Source organism: Hermetia illucens, chromosome 2, assembly GCF_905115235.1.
Source record: "Hermetia illucens chromosome 2, iHerIll2.2.curated.20191125, whole genome shotgun sequence".
NCBI classification, from domain to species: domain Eukaryota; kingdom Metazoa; phylum Arthropoda; class Insecta; order Diptera; family Stratiomyidae; genus Hermetia; species Hermetia illucens.
In genome coordinates, this window is record NC_051850.1 from 87,581,229 (window position 1) to 87,600,184 (window position 18,956).

Here is an 18,956-nt window from a genome sequence, read left to right on the forward strand (position 1 = left end):
CAAAAATTTAATTTCATAATCAACTAAAATTATTTCAAATGCAACTAGTACTTTTCTCCTGACATCCAGAAGTTAAGATTTCCCCTTTTCAAAATAATCGCATATTCACTGCCTCCCCTTAGAGCGATAAAATCTTTTCAAAGTCAACGTTACCAGTTCATAAAAGCTGATAATGGTTGCAGTATCCCTGCAAGGTGTTCCAAGGAAAAGCATCTGAAAAGACGGCTTCCAAAGTGCAAACTCATATAATGTTCCAACACTTATGGTATTAAAGAGCGTGAAGCATCTTTAAGGTGAGTTCAGATTTAGTTCGCACGTGGTGATATTCGGATTACAATATGTTTCCGGAATAAATACGTGAAGAAGGTTTGACCGTAAATATTTTAAGTGATATCAGAAACTCTAACGTTATCATAGATTTTGAATTGGTGGATTTACCTTTGCAGTTTTCTCAGAAGTAGATCTATCTCGATATAATTTTTCTTCTTCGTTATTTTCGGCATCTGATTGACTTCTGCTCGTCTTTCGGCAATTCATTTGATCTGCTGGCGTAAATAGAATCAATTCCAATCGAAAATGTTTCGCATTCAAAATTAATTACCTTCTGCTTCTTCCTGGCTCATATTAAAACTCGAACGCACCAAACCATTCAATGGCACTGTTTGGTTATCAGACGAGAATACACTTGGCAATTTCGGGAGCGCTAAAGGTTCCACACTATCACACGACAGCGTATCGTCCAAGTCCCGAACATCAAATTTGTGACGACTATTGAAGACCATCTCAAGATTACGTGGTCTGCTTCTTGCACGTGAATGTCGTGAGGGGGACTGCCCTCCACCCGCCGTAGAATATTCAAAAGTGGCATCGAGGCTGGCGATTCCCGAATCTGTAGATATCTCACGAGGACCAGTAAATCCTTTGCGGGTATTGTTCACCACTTGCTTCACATTCTTTGAATCCATTGCGGATCGCGACGACGGCAAACTGATTGGCACAGGATACTGTGGCTTTGGCAAGCTGGTCGTGTGCAGCGTGAATCTCGAAACAGAAGCAACTGCGGGCTGTGGCATTGGTTTCACGCTACAAAAGAACAAGTCACGGAATTAGAACCACGTACAATCGAGTGTGTTGAGAATGCGATCAATCTTGTTAAATTGGGATTGGAGCAGGGGTTGCGAACAAACACAAAGTGATTCGGCTGGAAGTATTCATAACCATTGGTTTCTTCGATATTGAAAAGAAGTAAAGTCTATAAATGTATCATTATCAAATATTGACTATAAACTGCAATGAGTAATTTTGAACACTGAGTAATTTCCGCTGCTCTATCGCTTTAATGTTCACATTCCGAGGTTAGTGCACAGCGACTGACTGATCTGGCCAAAAATGCTTCGTTGGAGAAGAATCCACGCAGCTATCCGAAATCCAGCTATAATGTTCCGAGCCGCTGCTTAGGAAGTCAACTTACATAACATTCGTGTGCATTCCGGTGTTGATGACTGTGTATTGGCCTGACGTCGGCGGTTTGCCGAATCCACTTTGCTGAAATTCAGACATATTGTTGCGTCTTTCCTGTTGCAAGAACCACTGGCTTCTATTATTGAATGTTGTTGATGCTGTAGTTGTGGCGGGGCCTATTTTTGGAATCGCGTTTTTCGAAATCACTTCGGAGACATGATGCTGGTCATTGATTTGATAGCGGGTAGTTGGTGCTGTTTGTAAACGTTGTGTACCTGTTGCACTCTTGGAGCGACGTTTTTCTGAAAAGCAGGGAAATGTAAGGAACGTGTACATTCCGTCTGCGTGCATGATTGGACCGCAGACGGGCATACAAATTAAATATAGAACTAACCTGTGACATTATTGTTCTCGATGTTCTCCTCAAAGTCGGTCACTTTGGGCGTTAGCCCTGCCGATGCAGGCCGCACTATATTCGATGCCCTAAAGCCAAAACGACTTCCCTTGTACGCCGGCAGTCCGCTTCCAGCATCACGCTTTATTGATGGCGCGGCGTTGCGTTTTCCATCTTGTTTATCACTTGTGGATTCTGTCCCTAAAATTAATATTTGACATATATTTTTGGCTCCACTTTTAGAAACGTTTGTGCAATAACTGGAAATTAGTTGTGGCAACTTGGCGCCTCAGAGGGAATCTATTTTAGGACATGCCACTTACCCTCATTTCCATTTGAATCATTCGCTTGTGCATCTGCCGAAGTCACTATAGCCTCTTGATTGGATATCACAGTCGTTACATGTTTTTGATCAAGTTTGTCTTGATATTTGATTAGATCCACAGCTTTTTCCTTTTCTTTTCCTTTGTCTTTGAATATGTTCGCATTTTTCTTGTTCGCAGATTGAATTTTCTTACGGAAACCGAATGACATTGCTGTTCCCTTTGTCTCAGGGGCTCCTGCCTTCTTCGAATTCTTCTTGCTCTCTGATTGGCCCTGGAAAGAGTCAGATTGAAATCTTCAATGAGACACAAATGAATATTTAACTCATGAATTCAAGTAAATTGAAGAAGTAAAAATAAATTTCCAACGTGCAGTAAATAGACGCGACAATTTATTGAATATAGACAAGCTAACGTCAAATGTTGCTGCCACTCACCAGCTTGAAGTGCTTATCACTTGCTTACTAAGATATCGGAGTTCATGCTGCATGAGCGATCAAAGCGATATCTACGTAATGACTGTAGTACCTAATACGCTTTTTGCAGCGTCTGACGCTAATGAATCATAATCAAAATTCTACCAAATGTGTAACCGATTACAAGCACGCTTGTATGATACAAAGACGCGTCTTAGAAAATCATAAGTAAATAAACAGAATATTATCTTGGAAATTGGATTGCTCTTATGATATACACTCCCGGATAAATGAATGAGGCCACCGCGCTCTTTAAAAAAATTGCTTAAACAACGTTGGCTACATAAATACCTCGTAGGTGTTAGGTTACAGGAAGTTTGCTTTATTTAAAAAAATGGCAAAGATGTCTACAAGACCGGGATCCTTTTCAAATTCTTGAAAAATTGTTTACACCGTAAATAATAAAACAAATAAATTGACAGGAATTCAAAGAATTAATTGGTTTTAATGAAGACGATATTATTCAAAATACACAAATCATATGGACGACATTTGAAAAGTAGATGATTCATTTTAACGGACAAGCGCTATCTTGATAGGTTTGGATAATTTCTATTTCCTCAGTGAAATGAATATTTGGAGGAACAACATTTATATACGCTTAATATTTTTGCTTATCCCTATCGATTTGGCTTAAAAGGGATAATTTCATGGCTTGCTATGCAAGGTAGTATTACAATGACACCCTAAAATTGATTGGATATCTCAGAAGACACAGCTTGAAATGTGTACCGCGTGTTAAGCTCCATCCACGCGATCCAGCAATTAGTGGGTCCACCACTGCAGGTTTTAGATCTAAGAATTATTTCATATATTTGCTATTAGGGTATTCATACAATATGGCAGCAGGGGTTCCACACCCGAATGTCAGAATTATTGCAAAGAATATTTTCCCCGTGCTTGCAGGTGTGCCATTAAGGAACCTGATAAGCTATTCCATTGTAGGTGAAGAAGCATGGACATGCGCAGTGCTCTTGGCTTCTATGATGTCGTGTCTGACACAATCCGTGCTTGATCCGGATCGCCGGCTGCCAGATCGTATAAACATAGTAAATGTATAGAACAATTCTTTTGTGTCTGAAAGGTGCAGTGGATACGGTAGCTGTTGGATTATATGAATAGAACTTTAAGAGATCGGACATTTCGTCATCGCTATACCTTTCATGTCGAGGGTAACACTTACACATACATACATTTGGAATTAATGTTTTTTAAATATTGGTGGAAAAGAGGTAAATGCAGCGACTGGAAACTATAAATTAAAAGTGGAATAGTGACCAAACTCAGAAAGCACCTGAACAGAAAATCCACAAAAAATCATTATGAGATTAATACAATTGTAGACAAATACTATTATTTCGGGAATAACCAAAAAACTTTAAGTCTCGCATCGAAGAAGGATGATAGAAATTATCAACGGTCTCAAAGTTGTACCCTCTTATCTTTGTGGTTTTCATTTGACAAGTGTCATTTGGTTCTATTGCTAATTTGGTTGTTTTGCCTTCGTTAATGATTTCGTGCCGCCTGCTATATCTGGGGGAGATATTTCGTACGTTCGTCGTCAGCATAGGCTAGTATCGGTAGACTTAAAGTATATATATATGGATATTGGCTCTGGCGATTGCATCAACACCACGCACCACTTTCTCCAAAGCTGCGAAGTTTAATCCTGGCTATGCTATCATAGGCTCTCTTGAAGTCTGTAGAAGGCGACGAAGTTCGCGGTGATTACCGTGCCGGTATTCTTGCTCCATTCCACGTTCCGTTGCTAGCTTACAATATTCATCGAGCAGATCATTCCAACTTTTGTTGCGACTAAGGCCAAATATTTTTGTGGTCGTACCGCTGATAACGTTCTTCAGGTGGGTTCAAAGGTCATTTGCTGATGCGTCATCTTCAGGACATCTGATAGCATTCATTTCCATTCTAGGTGTTATGGAAGACCTTGTAATGGTTAGTTTCGTTATTTGGTCTCATCTGATTGTCAGACTGGATTCGAGGTGCTATTCGGGTTCGGAGGAATAAAGCAAAGAAATAAAGATCTGAGTCTATATTCTCCCCAGACACGGCGTAGTCGAGATGTTAGAATGCAACCTTGTGGGACTCCACTTTGGACTTCAAATTATTGCATAATTTTGTCTCGAAATAACAATTGATATTGTGCGCCCTCTTATGTTGCTTAGATAATAACTATTAGTTTCGCACTGGACGTAGAGCATTCCCGATAGATTCCTGTTGACATTGTCGACGGTTGTCTTGCAGGATAGGTGAAGCGGTGACCTGATCGGAAACCAACCTGTACTCGTCAATGAATACTTTATTAGCTAATATTTTAACGATAGCAGAGAACACCCAAATACCCCCTCCTTCCCGATTGCACCGAAGACAAGTGTTTTTCTTGGGTATCTGAATAATCATCCCCTTTTTACTCCCTGGGAAAGATATAAGGTTCTCGATTTTCGAATAAGCGGGACACTTCGGTGGGTACGCTTGTCGCTCTGTGAAAAAGGGGATGCAGAGTGAATCGATTTATGTAAAGTTTTGTTTTACATAACATACATACACTCCTGAAATTAAATGAATAATCATTTCATATTTAACTAATCAAATTATAAAATAAATTGTAGATCGGAAATAGGATAGGGTATATGGAAGGTTTTCTAAATCTTGTGTGAAATTAATAATTATATCTACATATGATCAGCAATACTGTATTGATAGATCTAACAGCGAAAGCGTCCAACAATTTATACATTTCGGAAGAATATCGAGTTCAGTCCTGGATGACAGTCGTTCGGTTTTGGGAAGTGTGTTGCCCCAGAGACTTCTAGCGAGGAATATGGAGGATTCCAACAATCTTGTAAAATATTAAGGGGGTCATCCCGTGTGTCGGATTCGCGAAATCGAATTTTTTTTTTTGGCATCAAGAATATCTAGATATAGTGTAGAATATTTGATTTTTTGATATTCGAAGTCATTCGGAAATTAGAGTGCTAAACACGTAATAAGTCACATGCCAGATTTATGCCCATCGCAGTCATGAAGCGCGTATTTATCGGTCCGAATGACGTTCGAATCACTTCGCTGCGATCGGGCTGGAAAAAATACTGCGCAAGCCCAAGACATTAATAAATATATGGTGAAAAATTCGTATTTACATCTCCATCTAGTTCTTCAGAAAAAAATTCTAAAAAGAGGCAAAAAAACGGCCTTCACACGGGATGACCCCCTTAAGTTCTTTTAGCTTTAATAAGTCACCCAAAAGTTCATTTGTGGTTTTTGTTGATGACATGGTTTTGGAGTGTGCATACGTTCCTTTCCAACCAGTTGAATATTTTGTAGTTAAGTGGACTTCGTCGAACTGTATGCGGAATTATACTACCGTTTTCTGCACAATATTTCGGAAGCGAATGCAAATTTATGTCAGGCTAGTGACATCTTCATTCATAAGGCGTACCTCCCTGTTTTGGGAATTGGCTTCAAACTGGATTTAAAGTACAGGAATAGGTACTAACTTACTAACTTCTAAATAGAGAAGAAAGAGGCTTATTAAGAAAGACAGAATGTTACTCAGGAGAGAATTCCTAAAGGACTCATGATCTCTGTACCAAGAGTGATTCTGATAACATCGAGTATAAATTTAAAGGTTACATTGACTAGGCTACAATAACGACCATATCTCCAAAAATATAAACGATAAACAAGTGCCGAGGCGAACTGTTCAACGGTACATTCGATCAACCCTTTCCTTTCCGTAAAAAACATTGGTGATCGCCGAACTTCTGCAAAAGCTCCCAAACCCTGACTTGACTGATGAGAATGTCCGACGTCGATCGCATTCGATGTCCAATGGAAAGAACAAAACCCTGAGAATGAACAATCTTGCGAGTATTCCTCCAAAAGAATCAGAATATTTAACGTAAAAGTCATGATCGCGGGCGTAGTGGACAGTCGGAAGGAGCCCACTATACTTTGTCGAGGGAAAAATATTTTTAGTTCTGAAGAGTGCTGAGTTTTAAAAAGTGGAGGCGATTGAAGAACAGAAAAGGGCGACAGTGAATAGCGGCTAGCGACACGCTAGAATTCGGATACCATGACCAACCAATGAAATGCTGTCTAGTGAGCCTAATGGTACAAGCAAGTTTATCAATGATATGGTCAAAGGTGCTAAAAAGATATTTCAATCTCAGCGTAGCTGCTATATTCACTTAAGAATACGGGTAAAATATTAATATAGGACCACTTAACTGGGGTTTGAAATACGCTTCAAGTTTTTAACGTTTGTCGTTAAAGACAACTGAAGGGGATATAAATTTGTGTGTTAGGAATCAGCAAATTTGATAACTGTCTTGCTACCGAAATGTCTATGGAAAAGGATTGATTGTTAATAATTGATCTTCAGACTGTTCGACAATGGTATCGAGAGATCCCAGGATACTCGCTTTCCCTAATTCCGGCGATACAGATTGCACATTTTGGGTGTAAGCGAAATGAAATGGTAGGTCTTTGTAGAGTGGCCATCTCCCTCTTGTGTCATTGTGTTCTTGTACTGTGGAAAGCCTAATGGTAGCAAACGCGTGCAAGATTCTGGTCCAAATTAACAAGCGTTCCAATTGCATAATTCTATTAGACGGAGAGCTGGCTACATGAAAAATTTTACCTGGAAATGGTTGGATTGTTGTCGGTAAAGCAAAAGTCGGAGAGCCAGAAGGCCTACAGGCAGACTAAGGCGTGGGTGTCAAATTTTCGTCAAAAAAAAATTGACTTTTGCAGGGCTGAATTTTTACATAGATATCCAGCAAAGACCCAGAAATATAGGACAAATATTGTCAGAAGGCCAGGTAGAAGATGGAAGGCTATCAAGACTTAAATTTGCAAAAAACACGTAACATTTGCACATTAAAATGTAATTTGACAAAATTGCTTCAAAATTAAAAGGTGAACTATGCCAGGCGATTCTTCATGCAATTCTAAGCAAGAAATATACAGTAGTTTTTTTTTCGATTTCTTAATTTTTTAGCTGCCGCAGATCAAATTGCAGCATCTTCGGTGCGTTTCTCCACAATGGAACCACGCGTAGAGGATAGTACATCCAGTGGTGGAACTCGATTTTGAGCCTTACACTGGCGGAAAATAAATAAATCCCACTTGTTAGTAACTTCTCCTGCACTTTTAACAGAACAAAAGAAAGAAAGAGAAACTATGGATATGAACGGAACTAACTTGATGCCAGTTTGTGGAATCCGATCGCGCAAACCGAACACCTTGAACCAGAGAAAACGTTAAGTGGAAATCGACAATGGGGGGATTAATTCAATTTAACAAAATCTGTGGTATTGGATCAGTTAAGGAGGCTGGGATCTATTACGATGAAAAATTCATAAGACCGAGAGCCTGTATCTGGATGTCAAAATTGCTAGAGGCAACCAAGCTGAGACAATTTTGTTCTCAGGACTTATGTAGTTATAGTCATCTTTCAACACGAGAGAGGAAAAACATCATTTTTTTGTGCCTTCCATCGACGCAAGAATTAAAGGATCCGGTAGCACATCCGGGATTAAATGGTCTTGAACTCATGCAAATACTTAACATACGTTTATTGGAGCAAGAAGAAGGGAAGTAGTTAACCTAATAATATGCACTTCATATATATCAGATTTGATGATGATAATTACAGACTGGTCGGTGCTGCCAGACCACTGATACTTATTATAGAATTCATCCTGACAATTGCAGGCGAACAGATATTAAGACGGGATCCTAGGCAATCAGATTGGACAGAATTTAATAAATAAACTGCAACTCTCTAGGCGACTAAGGACTGCTTTAGGGAAAGAAGATCAATTGGTAACTTTGAATCGCACACTTTCAGAGTGCTTTGAGGAGACTTGTCATATTTATAATAATAATCGTTGGCACAACAATCCATATTGGATCAGGGCCTTGAAGTGTGTAAGAGCACTTCATTCAAGACCGTAACAGTACACTACAGAACACTGTAGGAGGTAATGTGGTCAGCATTACGTTCGAGACTTGTCATATTACCCGCGACAAACGCGGTAAAATGGTTCCCTGGTGGAATCGGGAAAATAAGGAAATCCACCAGATGACCTTTGAATCGTGCTTATAAATGCAATACGAATGAAGATTGGTTTAAACTTCCGGAACTCACAGAACACGAAGAGAGTTGAATCAATTCAAACTCACTTGGAAATACATCATCAGGAAAAACAAGCGACAGAAGTGGCAGGTCAGGTAGGTGCAGAGCTGCTACATTGCCGAGCAGATCAACCACCTGGCTTTTTTGGCATTTGTATAGTGATGCTAAATTAAGGTATAGAATACCTAGCGTGACTGCCGAGAAATATTTTTCTATCATGTCTCGCTGTGGGTAACGTGTTTACCTCTTGTCAGGAAGTTAAGGTACCTTTCATACCGAAGCTTGAGAAAGATTACTATTCAAGTCCAAAAAACTTCAGACAGGTCCGCTTAAAATGTTTAGAGAGAATGGTTGAGCGTCACATTCGTGAGACGGCGCTAAGGTTGCATCCATGAAAATCAATGCGCTTGTCAGCGTGAAAGGCTTGTGAGTCTGCTCTTCATTCTTTGATTTCAAAAGACGCAACTCTGAAAGGTGGGTAAGCGATGGGGCTGTCCGTGGACATTCAAGGAGCTTTTGATTGTGCGCCGTATCGGAAATTTTTTAATACCGCCGGTGAGAAGGGTATCTATGATATTTAAATTAAGTCGATCTATGCTATGCTACATAACAACCGGTATCCGGTCTAGGCTTGCCCTAACAAGGAACTTCGGACATCTCGGTTTTGCACTGAGGTCCATCAATTCGATATCCCTAAAAGCTGTCTGGCCTAATGACCTACGCCATCGCTTCATCTCAGGTAAGGTCTGCCACGACTTGTTTTTCTACCATAGATATTGGCCTTATAGACTTTCTATATCCATAGTCAAACGGTCGTGGTATCGCTCATAGATTCCATCGTTATAGAGGCTGCGGAATGCAAAGATTGCTGTCTGCTAAAACGGGTGTTGATCGTTATTTGATGACAGAAGTAATGAAAGGCTACCCCGAAGGAGTTGCGCTGTCGATACTTCTGTGGACTATGTTGATCGACTTGCTACTATGCTGAAAAAATTTGCCAGTATACCTAAGCTCCTGAAGATGACGTGGCTGTGCTAGCTGTTGATCGAAATCTCGGAACGATGTGTAGAAATATACAAGCGCCGCGTTCACTTGATTTACAGTTGCCGCTCAGGCATGAATTTTCAGTAAATCCGTTGTCGAAATGTACATTAAGCCATTTAATGTACATTGACGACATCAAATTGTATGCCAAAGACGAAAACCAACTTCGTTTCTTTCTGGACATCACCATCCAGTTCAGCAGGGATATTGGTATGCAGTTGGGTTTGGAGAAATGTCGCATAAAAACAATTGTTCGGGGGAAACATACCGACAATGAAGGATACAGTCACAATAACATCCAAATTGAAGGTATGGATTCGGACGACGTTTACAAATACCTCGGCATATTGCAAGTAACAACACGTGCTGTAGCAATAATTAAATCTAAGTTGTTGGGGGAATTTGAAGGGCGTCTGGATCTTGTCCTTAAAACTGAGCTGTTCGGGAAAAATAAAATCATGGCAATCAACACCTTCGCCATTCCCGTCCTTGTATTTACTTTCGATGTGATACAGTGAAGTAATACGGATTTAGAATCTGTCAATAGACGTAAGGGTAGCTCTTGCAAACAACAACATGCACCATAGAGCTGCCGAGAAATTGAGGATCACCATTCCACGTCATCAGGGAAGAGGGGGTACCTGATTTGAAAACATTGCACAATAATCAAGTAAATTTTCTTCGTCAGTTTTTCTTCGAAAAATAATCTTCTAGCCAAATACATCAGGCTACCGTCATGGCAGATAATAAATTATCTCCTTTGAACTTGTGAAGCAGAGAATGGGATCCCACGTCGAATGTTACTTCAGTCCAATAGAAGATCGACATGTGGAAAGAGAAACCCATTCACGGAGATTATATAAAAAATTTGTTGTTGTCAGGCATTGACATCAAAGCCTCCAACAAATGTTTGACTAATGGTGTACTTATCTATGAGACTTAACAATTCCTAACTTCAATTCAGGATGCTTCGCTCCCAACAAAAAATTATAAACGGTACATTCGCCACGACTCCTCAATCACCAACTCCAGTTTGTAGGTTATGCAACTGTGAAGAGAAAACCATTCAGCACATAACATCTGCGTGCAGGATGGTGAGCAATACCGAGTACACCAATCGTCATAACTCCGTCTGCAAGATTCTCCATTAAAACCTTGCGTTGAAGTATAACTTAGTGGCAACTTACTTTCCGTATTATAAGTATACTCCGCAGAGAATCTTGGAAAATGATCGGGTCAAACTACTGTGGGATCACACTATTGCCATCGACGATAGTGTTAATCATAACAGACCTGATCTGGTTCTACTTCTCAAGGACGAACCACCGTGCTTCATAATCGATGTAGCCGTACCGTTGGACCGGAACACTGTTGAAAAATAGCAAGAAAAAATCCGGGACTACGTCCCCTTGGCAGACGATATGAAGCATACTTGGAGACTACAAAAGATCGAAGTAGTCCCAGTGGTAATTTCAGCGACGTAATTAGTCCCGCGCTGAAAACGCTCTATCTTAAGGCTGGACTGTACATGGAGATGTAAAAAGCGGTTATCGTTGCAACCTGTGCTATAGTCCGAAGAGTCCTGCCCGGTAACAATCTGACTTAGTGGGTTTCAGTCTTGATCCGTACTGTCTTCTATTTAAGATCCATGTCTCTGTAGTGTAGAACCACCGCGTCATTGCTTGAAGTGTTTGCGACAATCGGGATGTAGCAATATATTTTCGCATGGTCGCACACACGTTGCGTTAAAGCGCATCATCGCTGTGATGCGGGCCTTAGGATATTGCCTTCAACCCATCTTTATGTTGGTCGCCTCTCGGTCCGGTTGGGCGGGAAGAGGGTCCGTGGGCTTTTTTAACTAAATATATAAGCTCTAACAATTTGACAATGGCATATGTATTTCAAAACTCCAGCTCCGTCGTTCATACAAGTTTACTTTATATGATGATGACGTCATACACACCTTAGAATGCCATAAATTCACTTCAAAAACACAATTTTTACCTTCTATAATTTTGTTAATAATAATTGGATTTTTGTCAAACCAGCTGAATCGCCAAAGTCATTTCTAGCGCATATATTGCTGGACCTACCCAAGAATCCAACATTTCTTGCACCCTTGTACTACTCGGAAATACGATACATGCTTTCAAATGGGATTGTTTGGAGCGATGAATATTGTAAAATTTAATAATTTGACACCCACAACATGAAGGTTCTACGGGTTTAACGTAAATACCTCTCACTATCCTTTTTGGTAAGGATTGATTTGGCGACCACAACCGGAGCTCCGCCATGACCAGCATTCACAGCTGTGGATACAAGGTCTATGTAACATTTCTGCCGCAAATGAGGAGCACGGCACCCGAGTTGCACCGAGCAACACCAAGCTTAAGCTCGGCCTCGACATGGGTGGAACCATAATCACCATAGGACCCTCGCAAGGTGGCCAACCGCAAATAACCGGGCGAGAATACATCGGCTCACTTCTGCAAATATAAGCAGGCAGAACCACATTTGCCGAGTTTTGTTAGTTATATACAAATTTTAAATTTTAGATCTCAGTTACAATGGATAACATATACCAGAAGCTACAAATTCTCCCGGGGTTTTTGTTATGTACAGCGTTTAAAGTTGAAAACTACATAATTGAGAAATGATAAAGTATAGTATAGTATAAATCACGTAATAAGACGGGCTCACTCCTGACGTAATTTCGACGATTTTGACAAATGAATTTTATTTTAGGACCTGATAGCTGTGTTGCCTATAATCACAGACATCTGATCTCGTTTTCACTGACACCTGAATGTCTTAGAGAAGTGGTTTGATATTTTCCTTGAACACTTTGGGGATTCAATGAGAGTGGGGGAATCATTGATACTGATTGACATTTTCATTAAGATTCATTAGAAAATTGTGTGCATGCATTGAAAGATACTTATTAGTTTCCAATATGTGGTATTCCAACTCACACTTGGAAACTTACAGCCAACTTGAAACAAGTTGGCAAACTTTCAAACTAAAGCATTGTTGTAACATAATGTCTCCAACAAATAAAGAATATTATCATAGATAAACAGCTGTGAACGTTTATTTTAGCCAAAGATATAGTGACATCAAGCATTAAAATGTAACGAGAAAATTTTAAAAAAATCTGCATTGGTTCAACTGGTTTAGTTGGCTGCAGACGAGAATTTCAAACTAAAACCACTGGGAACAGTGAATGGGAGCGAAAGAACGTCTATCAAAAGGCCTGAGAGGACGCAGTGGAACAATGCTAGTCGCTGTACACATATGGTATGAACGTATTGATTTGCACTATACGCTTCTGCCTCAGTGCAGTAACACAACATTTATATTTATGTTGATTTTTTTTTAAAAAAACATGTTAGACAAAAACTAGGCCATATGTAATAAGAAAGCATATTGCATACGTCGATATGTGCATATGTATGTACATTGTATTTCACTCAATTGTAGAATTGTATGCATCAATTACGGTCCACTTTTAGTTATCTATGTGTAGGCGAGTTCTCGATACAATTCCTTATTTCATTAATTAGGTATCCCAGCTTTATTACATGACCTTTGGATTCATTATCATCTTTCATGCATTTATACTTTTAATAATAATCTGTGCAAATTAGGCTTGCCCACTTGGTTAGGACTGAGCAATTGCAGAGCAAAACGATTCTGAAGGACTGCCAACATCATGAAGCAGACGTGCATATTAAAAATGAATGGCAGAGTTGATTACACACAAATTGAACCTTTTGCGGCAACCAGGGCAAAAGATTGAGAGGGTCAAGGTGGAGGTAATCCAATGAATCCCAGGCCGCACCCGTTTAATAATTCAAATTTTCCTTTCTATTTTGGAGTATTCTATATTAGGCAGCGATGCCGGTGCCAGCTAGTAGCTGATTATAAGCAACTTTTATAAATTTGAGATGAAATCCTGTCATTAGATGTACATGGGAGGGTGTAGGTCCTTGGAAAAATAGAAAACATGTTCAGTTCTTTTAACCGTGTTGATATTAATTCTACTCTTAAGCTTCTAACCAAAAAATCTAATTTTCCAATTTAGATGTGGCTTGTCAGCAGCAAAAAAAATGCAGCCGAGCGAATCCAATGTAGCTTCTTAAAGAAAAAGCAAGAAAATGCATTACAATGTCACCTTCGATGTATCACTGAATCTCCATTCCATTCAATTTTCAGGTAGACGTTATTCATTTACGAGTTGAATTGTTTTTTATCATGAAATGCCTGTCCATTGCAAAGGGGAAATCAATACCGGTAATTTTCGTCCTTTCCGTGTCTACTGGGCATGTAAGGTGCACCTCCATATACACCACTTTTAAGCACATATCAACTTCCACATATATTTACGTCAATGGGATTAGAAAGTTTTATGTACAATCGACAAGGACTCCAGAGCGTCTTATACTTAAACTGAGGTTCAGTGAAACAAAGGAGCACCCAAATGGCGAGTAGGTGGCTGAGAAAACAGGTCCTTTAAAAGGTCGCGGAAGAAACGACTCCAAATTGGTGGCAATGATGAATCACGTTTTCAAATCTTGCAATTTTTTCATATGGGCAGGACTCACCATGTTTAAAGTTTCCTCGTCATCTATTGCGTCCTCGAATTCTTCTATATCGATCATAAGGTTTTGGCATTCATCCATATTGTCCAGGCACCGCTTAGGTGGCCAATTATCCCTGCTAGTCCGGTTTTATTCCGTTTTTCTTGCGAGGAAAACTCTATTCAGCCATCATTGATCATTTTTCAAAAGGCCTTCATTCATCGGTTCTCTATTTTCACCAATTCTTCACTTAACTTGTGAGTTTTCTTAACTTTCACTATTGAATCACTTTACACAGGACTTCAAATCGTTTTACTTCAATTTTCAACTAGAATAATTACAACAAATTTCCGAGACACAAATTTTGCGTCGTACACGTAAGAATGATACTCATGTGTGCAAGCGGCGACATGAAGGAAAATCTGCAGGACATGAAAGAGCCTTGAAAGAGGGAGAGCTTCGGACGGAACGGGGAGTGGATGGGATTCCAGCGTCGGGGTTGAAATGGGGAATATGCGAAGGAGATCCGCTTAAGGGATGCAAGTAAACTGTACAGCGAACGGTTTCAATGAATTACTGCTACTGGTTATGCTTGCCAGGCAACAAAAGTTGTACAATCGCTGAACACCCTATTCCAAAGGGGAAGCAACTAAGGGAATGCGCATTGAATTATTGGAGTTCCCCGCGTAGTAATCGATAAATTAGATTCTCAAGTACTGATATCTCCTTGGTAAGAAGATCCACTATTTGTAGGTGCAGAAATGCTCTTCATGGTTCAAGCCATGAAATGGACTTTTGAAAAAGTAGCTTTGGATGCGAAGCACAAGTTGATTTGGATATTTGCTAGTCGTTGTTTTGGTTGAAGCACAGAAACTGCCGAAAAACATCGAAAAATATTTTCTTGGAAAAACCATACGGAGGCCAAATGAAACTTTATGTTCTAGGGTTGTTACCCAACAAATTTTACTTGACAATCTGTTTAGTTTTTTCACACAACCGTTAAACTTTCACTAATAGATTAAGATTGGCAAGCATAGAATAACATATACAGGCGCATATTGAATTGTAAAGGTACCAACGTTTTGCTACCTCGACTAATCGTGCTGCGCGGAGTAAATCGGGGTAAGACCTGTTATTGAATTTTATAATTATATCTTCATCAAGGAGAGAGCATGCACAAATATAAATCAAATTAAATTAGATAAATCAACCCTACTGATGACAACAATATTTTTGCTTTATATTTGTCATTTTAATCGTGATTCATTCGCTTTTGCGACTCACCACGCCGAATTATGATTGGTTTCTGGAATGTGTGCACGCTTCTCGACAACGGTATCTAGCGTCTCCGGAATGCTCGTTTTCTCCAGCTCGAGTGAGAGTTCCAGCAATATAAGCTAGACAGTGAAATAACATGAGGAACTCTGGAGTTGCAATGTGCTACTGTATGTCAAGTGATTGTAGACGTGAATCCGGAATCGGGTTGCTTCTGGCGGCTACCGTAAGTTGCGCTATTTCGACCTGGCCGCCGGAATCTGACTGCGAGATTCGAGTCCAGGTTAAGGAGGATCACAATTGTACAATGCTACAACGGAGGCTTCCGATATAGTGAAGAAGGATGCTTCCTATTAGCAATTACACGCAATTCAGGAGAAGCTACCTAATAGTGACATTGTGATAGTGATGGGTGATCTGAATGCCAAGGTGGGATCTGGCAGCACCTTGCCCAGACATGTGATGGGAAAGTATGGTCCTGTCGACCGTAACGATAATGGTGCCAGGTTTAATGGATTTCTATAGTTTTCGCCGAGCACAGAACTTGTCATAAAGTTAGTTGAGTTTCAACTGTTCGATACTGTACGAACAATCAAATTGACCACTTTACGATCAGCAAGCGATTTAGGAGTTGTCACCTGAATCTGCCTAAGAGGAGAGGCACTAACATCAGCCTCGAAAGAGATCACCATCTTCGTTCGCTTGCGTGTTGCGTTTGCTAATTCTCAAGAGCAATCGACCCCTAAGTTCAACATCGACTGCTTGTGTGAACTAGCTGCCGCGCGACAGTGGTAGAGCGTATCTGATTGGGCATCAGATACGCTACAGACCGCTGTGAGTGGTGGCGGGCGGGATGCGCTCAAACTCCGATATGGTACGAAATCCCGGGAAGTTCAACGTAATGTTCGTAAAGACAAAGGGAATTGGTTATTGTGTTGGTCAGGGGAGCGGAAGATACCGCAGAATATAATGATTTCAAAAGTGTATACCGTATCACGAAAGAACTTGCATATGGTCGCGAACCTTTCTATAGTCCTGTGAACGACGTCAACGGTAGACTTCTCACCCACAATGATGAGAAACTGAAGAGGTGGATAGAACACTTAAGCACCACGGGTCTTAACCATATTACATTAGACGACGTTCTTCCTCTCGTGGATGAAATGGCCAGTCACCGTAACATTCGAAAGCGGACAATTCGTCCAAGAAGAAGAGAAATCATTTCGTCCATCTATGCACTCAAACAAAGTAAAGCCGCTGGACTTGACAGTTCCCCTGCAAAGTTATTTATCGCTGCATCTGCAGTTACTGTAGATTTACTACTTCCACTCCTACGGGAATCCCGGGATTCCGAGACCTTTGTCAAAGAGTGAAAAAAGGGAATAGTAACGTTCCAAAGGGCATCCGTTTCGAGTGTGACAATTGGAGGGGGTAATAGCTCAAATAATCTTGCAACGCATTAACGTTCATTTGAAAAGCTTGATCGACAGAGGCTGGTTCCCGCTTTGGATCCGCCTGCATTGACAACATCAACATCTCCGGACCACTTTGTAACGGAGTGCGAAATTTAAATCTTCGCTGCACCTGCTCTTCGTCGATTTCGAGAAAGCTTTAGATAATGAACAGACCGTATGTTTGGCGTGTTCGACGCAGGAGGCCCACATACGAGTATAATGGCGCTGCATCGAGGTAAAATCTCGAAGAATTTTGAGGTCGAAAGCGGAGTCCGCCAGGGTTGCATCTTGTTACCGATATTATTTCTTCTGTTATCGGGGATGTTCTTCTTACTACTTTGCCCAGAGGACGTGGAAGAGTTCAATGCACCTTGACACCTCGACTACGCTGGTGGCATATTTTTGCTCTGTCACCGGGAACTTGGCCAAACGGCTGTAAATTTGGAAAGAGAGACAGGTAGAGATGGGCTAGGTAAAACCAAAATCGCAGTCTCCATATTTGCATTAATGGGCTGAACATCAAAGACGTCGATCAATTCGTATATCTAGGAAGCATGGTTTCTGTCGGCAGTGGCATCGAACTGTGTGCGTCGTATAATCGGAGTACATTGGCCTATTGCTTCCGTATGCGATGTGTTTGGAAATCGTAAGAGGCAGTGGATAGTTCACACATTAAATGGGAGCGACAATTGTATTGCAGTCTACGCCATGCAATGGAATCCACCTTCAAAAGAGGGACGATAAGTGGATCCCTCGGGGCAAAATAGCAGGGGAAGAGTGTAATCGTTTTTCGAAGTTTTGCTGGAAGTTGAAACGTATTTCAGTTAACCTCCAACGGTGGCGCATAGGTGTGGTTGGTGCACTATACCATACCAAGGGATGAGTGGCAACCATATACGGCGTTTTACACAGAAACATCTCTTACAGGTGCGACCATAATAAATGTCATAAAGGTTCCTAAATGGGTCACGGAAACATACGATGCAACCATGACCAAAGGAGTACTACCTCCCAGTAGGCCACCCAACTACTAGTCAAATAATGAAATACTTCGAGCTGCATGTTTTCGGTGCAGGAGATTTTACTAGAGGCTCAGAATGAAACCCGGTAGCAACGATCGAGGGGAAGCATTAAAGTAATTGCCAGGCTACCGAGAAAAGTAAAAGATTTTGTTTGTTGCATAACGTTATAGGATGAAACCTGCTAGGTGGTGATGAAAAGGCTGCGAAAAAAAAGAAAGAAATGTAAACGATGATGCAAATCGATGAGTTTACCCATTCGTGAGTACCCTCACCAAATGCCTTAAAGAAGGAATTTTCTTTTTCTAGTGCACAGGAAGATACTCCCCCGGTGGACAGAAACATAGTCATCACATTCTCATAGCTGGCGTGATATGATCCGTTCTATTATATGCGTGCGGGCGCAGATGCTTGCAAATTCGCAAACACGGAAGCAAGCAAGTTTAATATACGATGGATATGCCGATGGCCCTGAGAGTCCGCAGCCTTCTCAGAGAGCATAAGGAGAGATAGCACTGTTGTTCGCAGATATGAGTTAACATCACATCACGAGAAGAAGTTTGCTGTACCATACAAGACATACAATGCTGTTGTCAACAACGATTAACATCTTTTTATACCGAGGACCATTGACGGTAACGGTGCCTTCTCCCTCATTTCATAAAGCGCACCAAAGTGTGAATCTTTGTGATTGTATTAACTGCATTGGTGTTTTGTCTAACATTTGAGAATTTTGATCGCTTCAATAACGGCAATTATGCTCACTT

General features: G+C 40.6%; 1 protein-coding gene across 12 annotated transcripts in view; it reads right to left on the minus strand.

Annotated features, from left to right (window-relative positions):
- The window catches only part of LOC119650260, a 286,586-nt gene that overhangs the window by 77,690 nt on the left and 189,940 nt on the right, over positions 1–18,956 (minus strand). For 9 of the 12 annotated variants that reach the window (XM_038052862.1, XM_038052864.1, XM_038052863.1 and 6 more), the window contains exons 4-8: positions 2,179–2,452; positions 1,856–2,056; positions 1,472–1,763; positions 602–1,083; positions 439–542 (exon numbers count right to left, since the gene is read on the minus strand). In XM_038052862.1, coding sequence (XP_037908790.1) covers positions 439–542; positions 602–1,083; positions 1,472–1,763; positions 1,856–2,056; positions 2,179–2,452 — 1,353 coding nt within the window. Of the gene's footprint in view, positions 1–438; positions 543–601; positions 1,084–1,471; positions 1,764–1,855; positions 2,057–2,178; positions 2,453–2,503; positions 2,525–2,615; positions 2,701–14,465; positions 15,017–18,956 lie in introns of those variants that run through there. The other 3 variants (XM_038052866.1, XM_038052868.1, XM_038052869.1) reach the window with 3 other exon arrangements.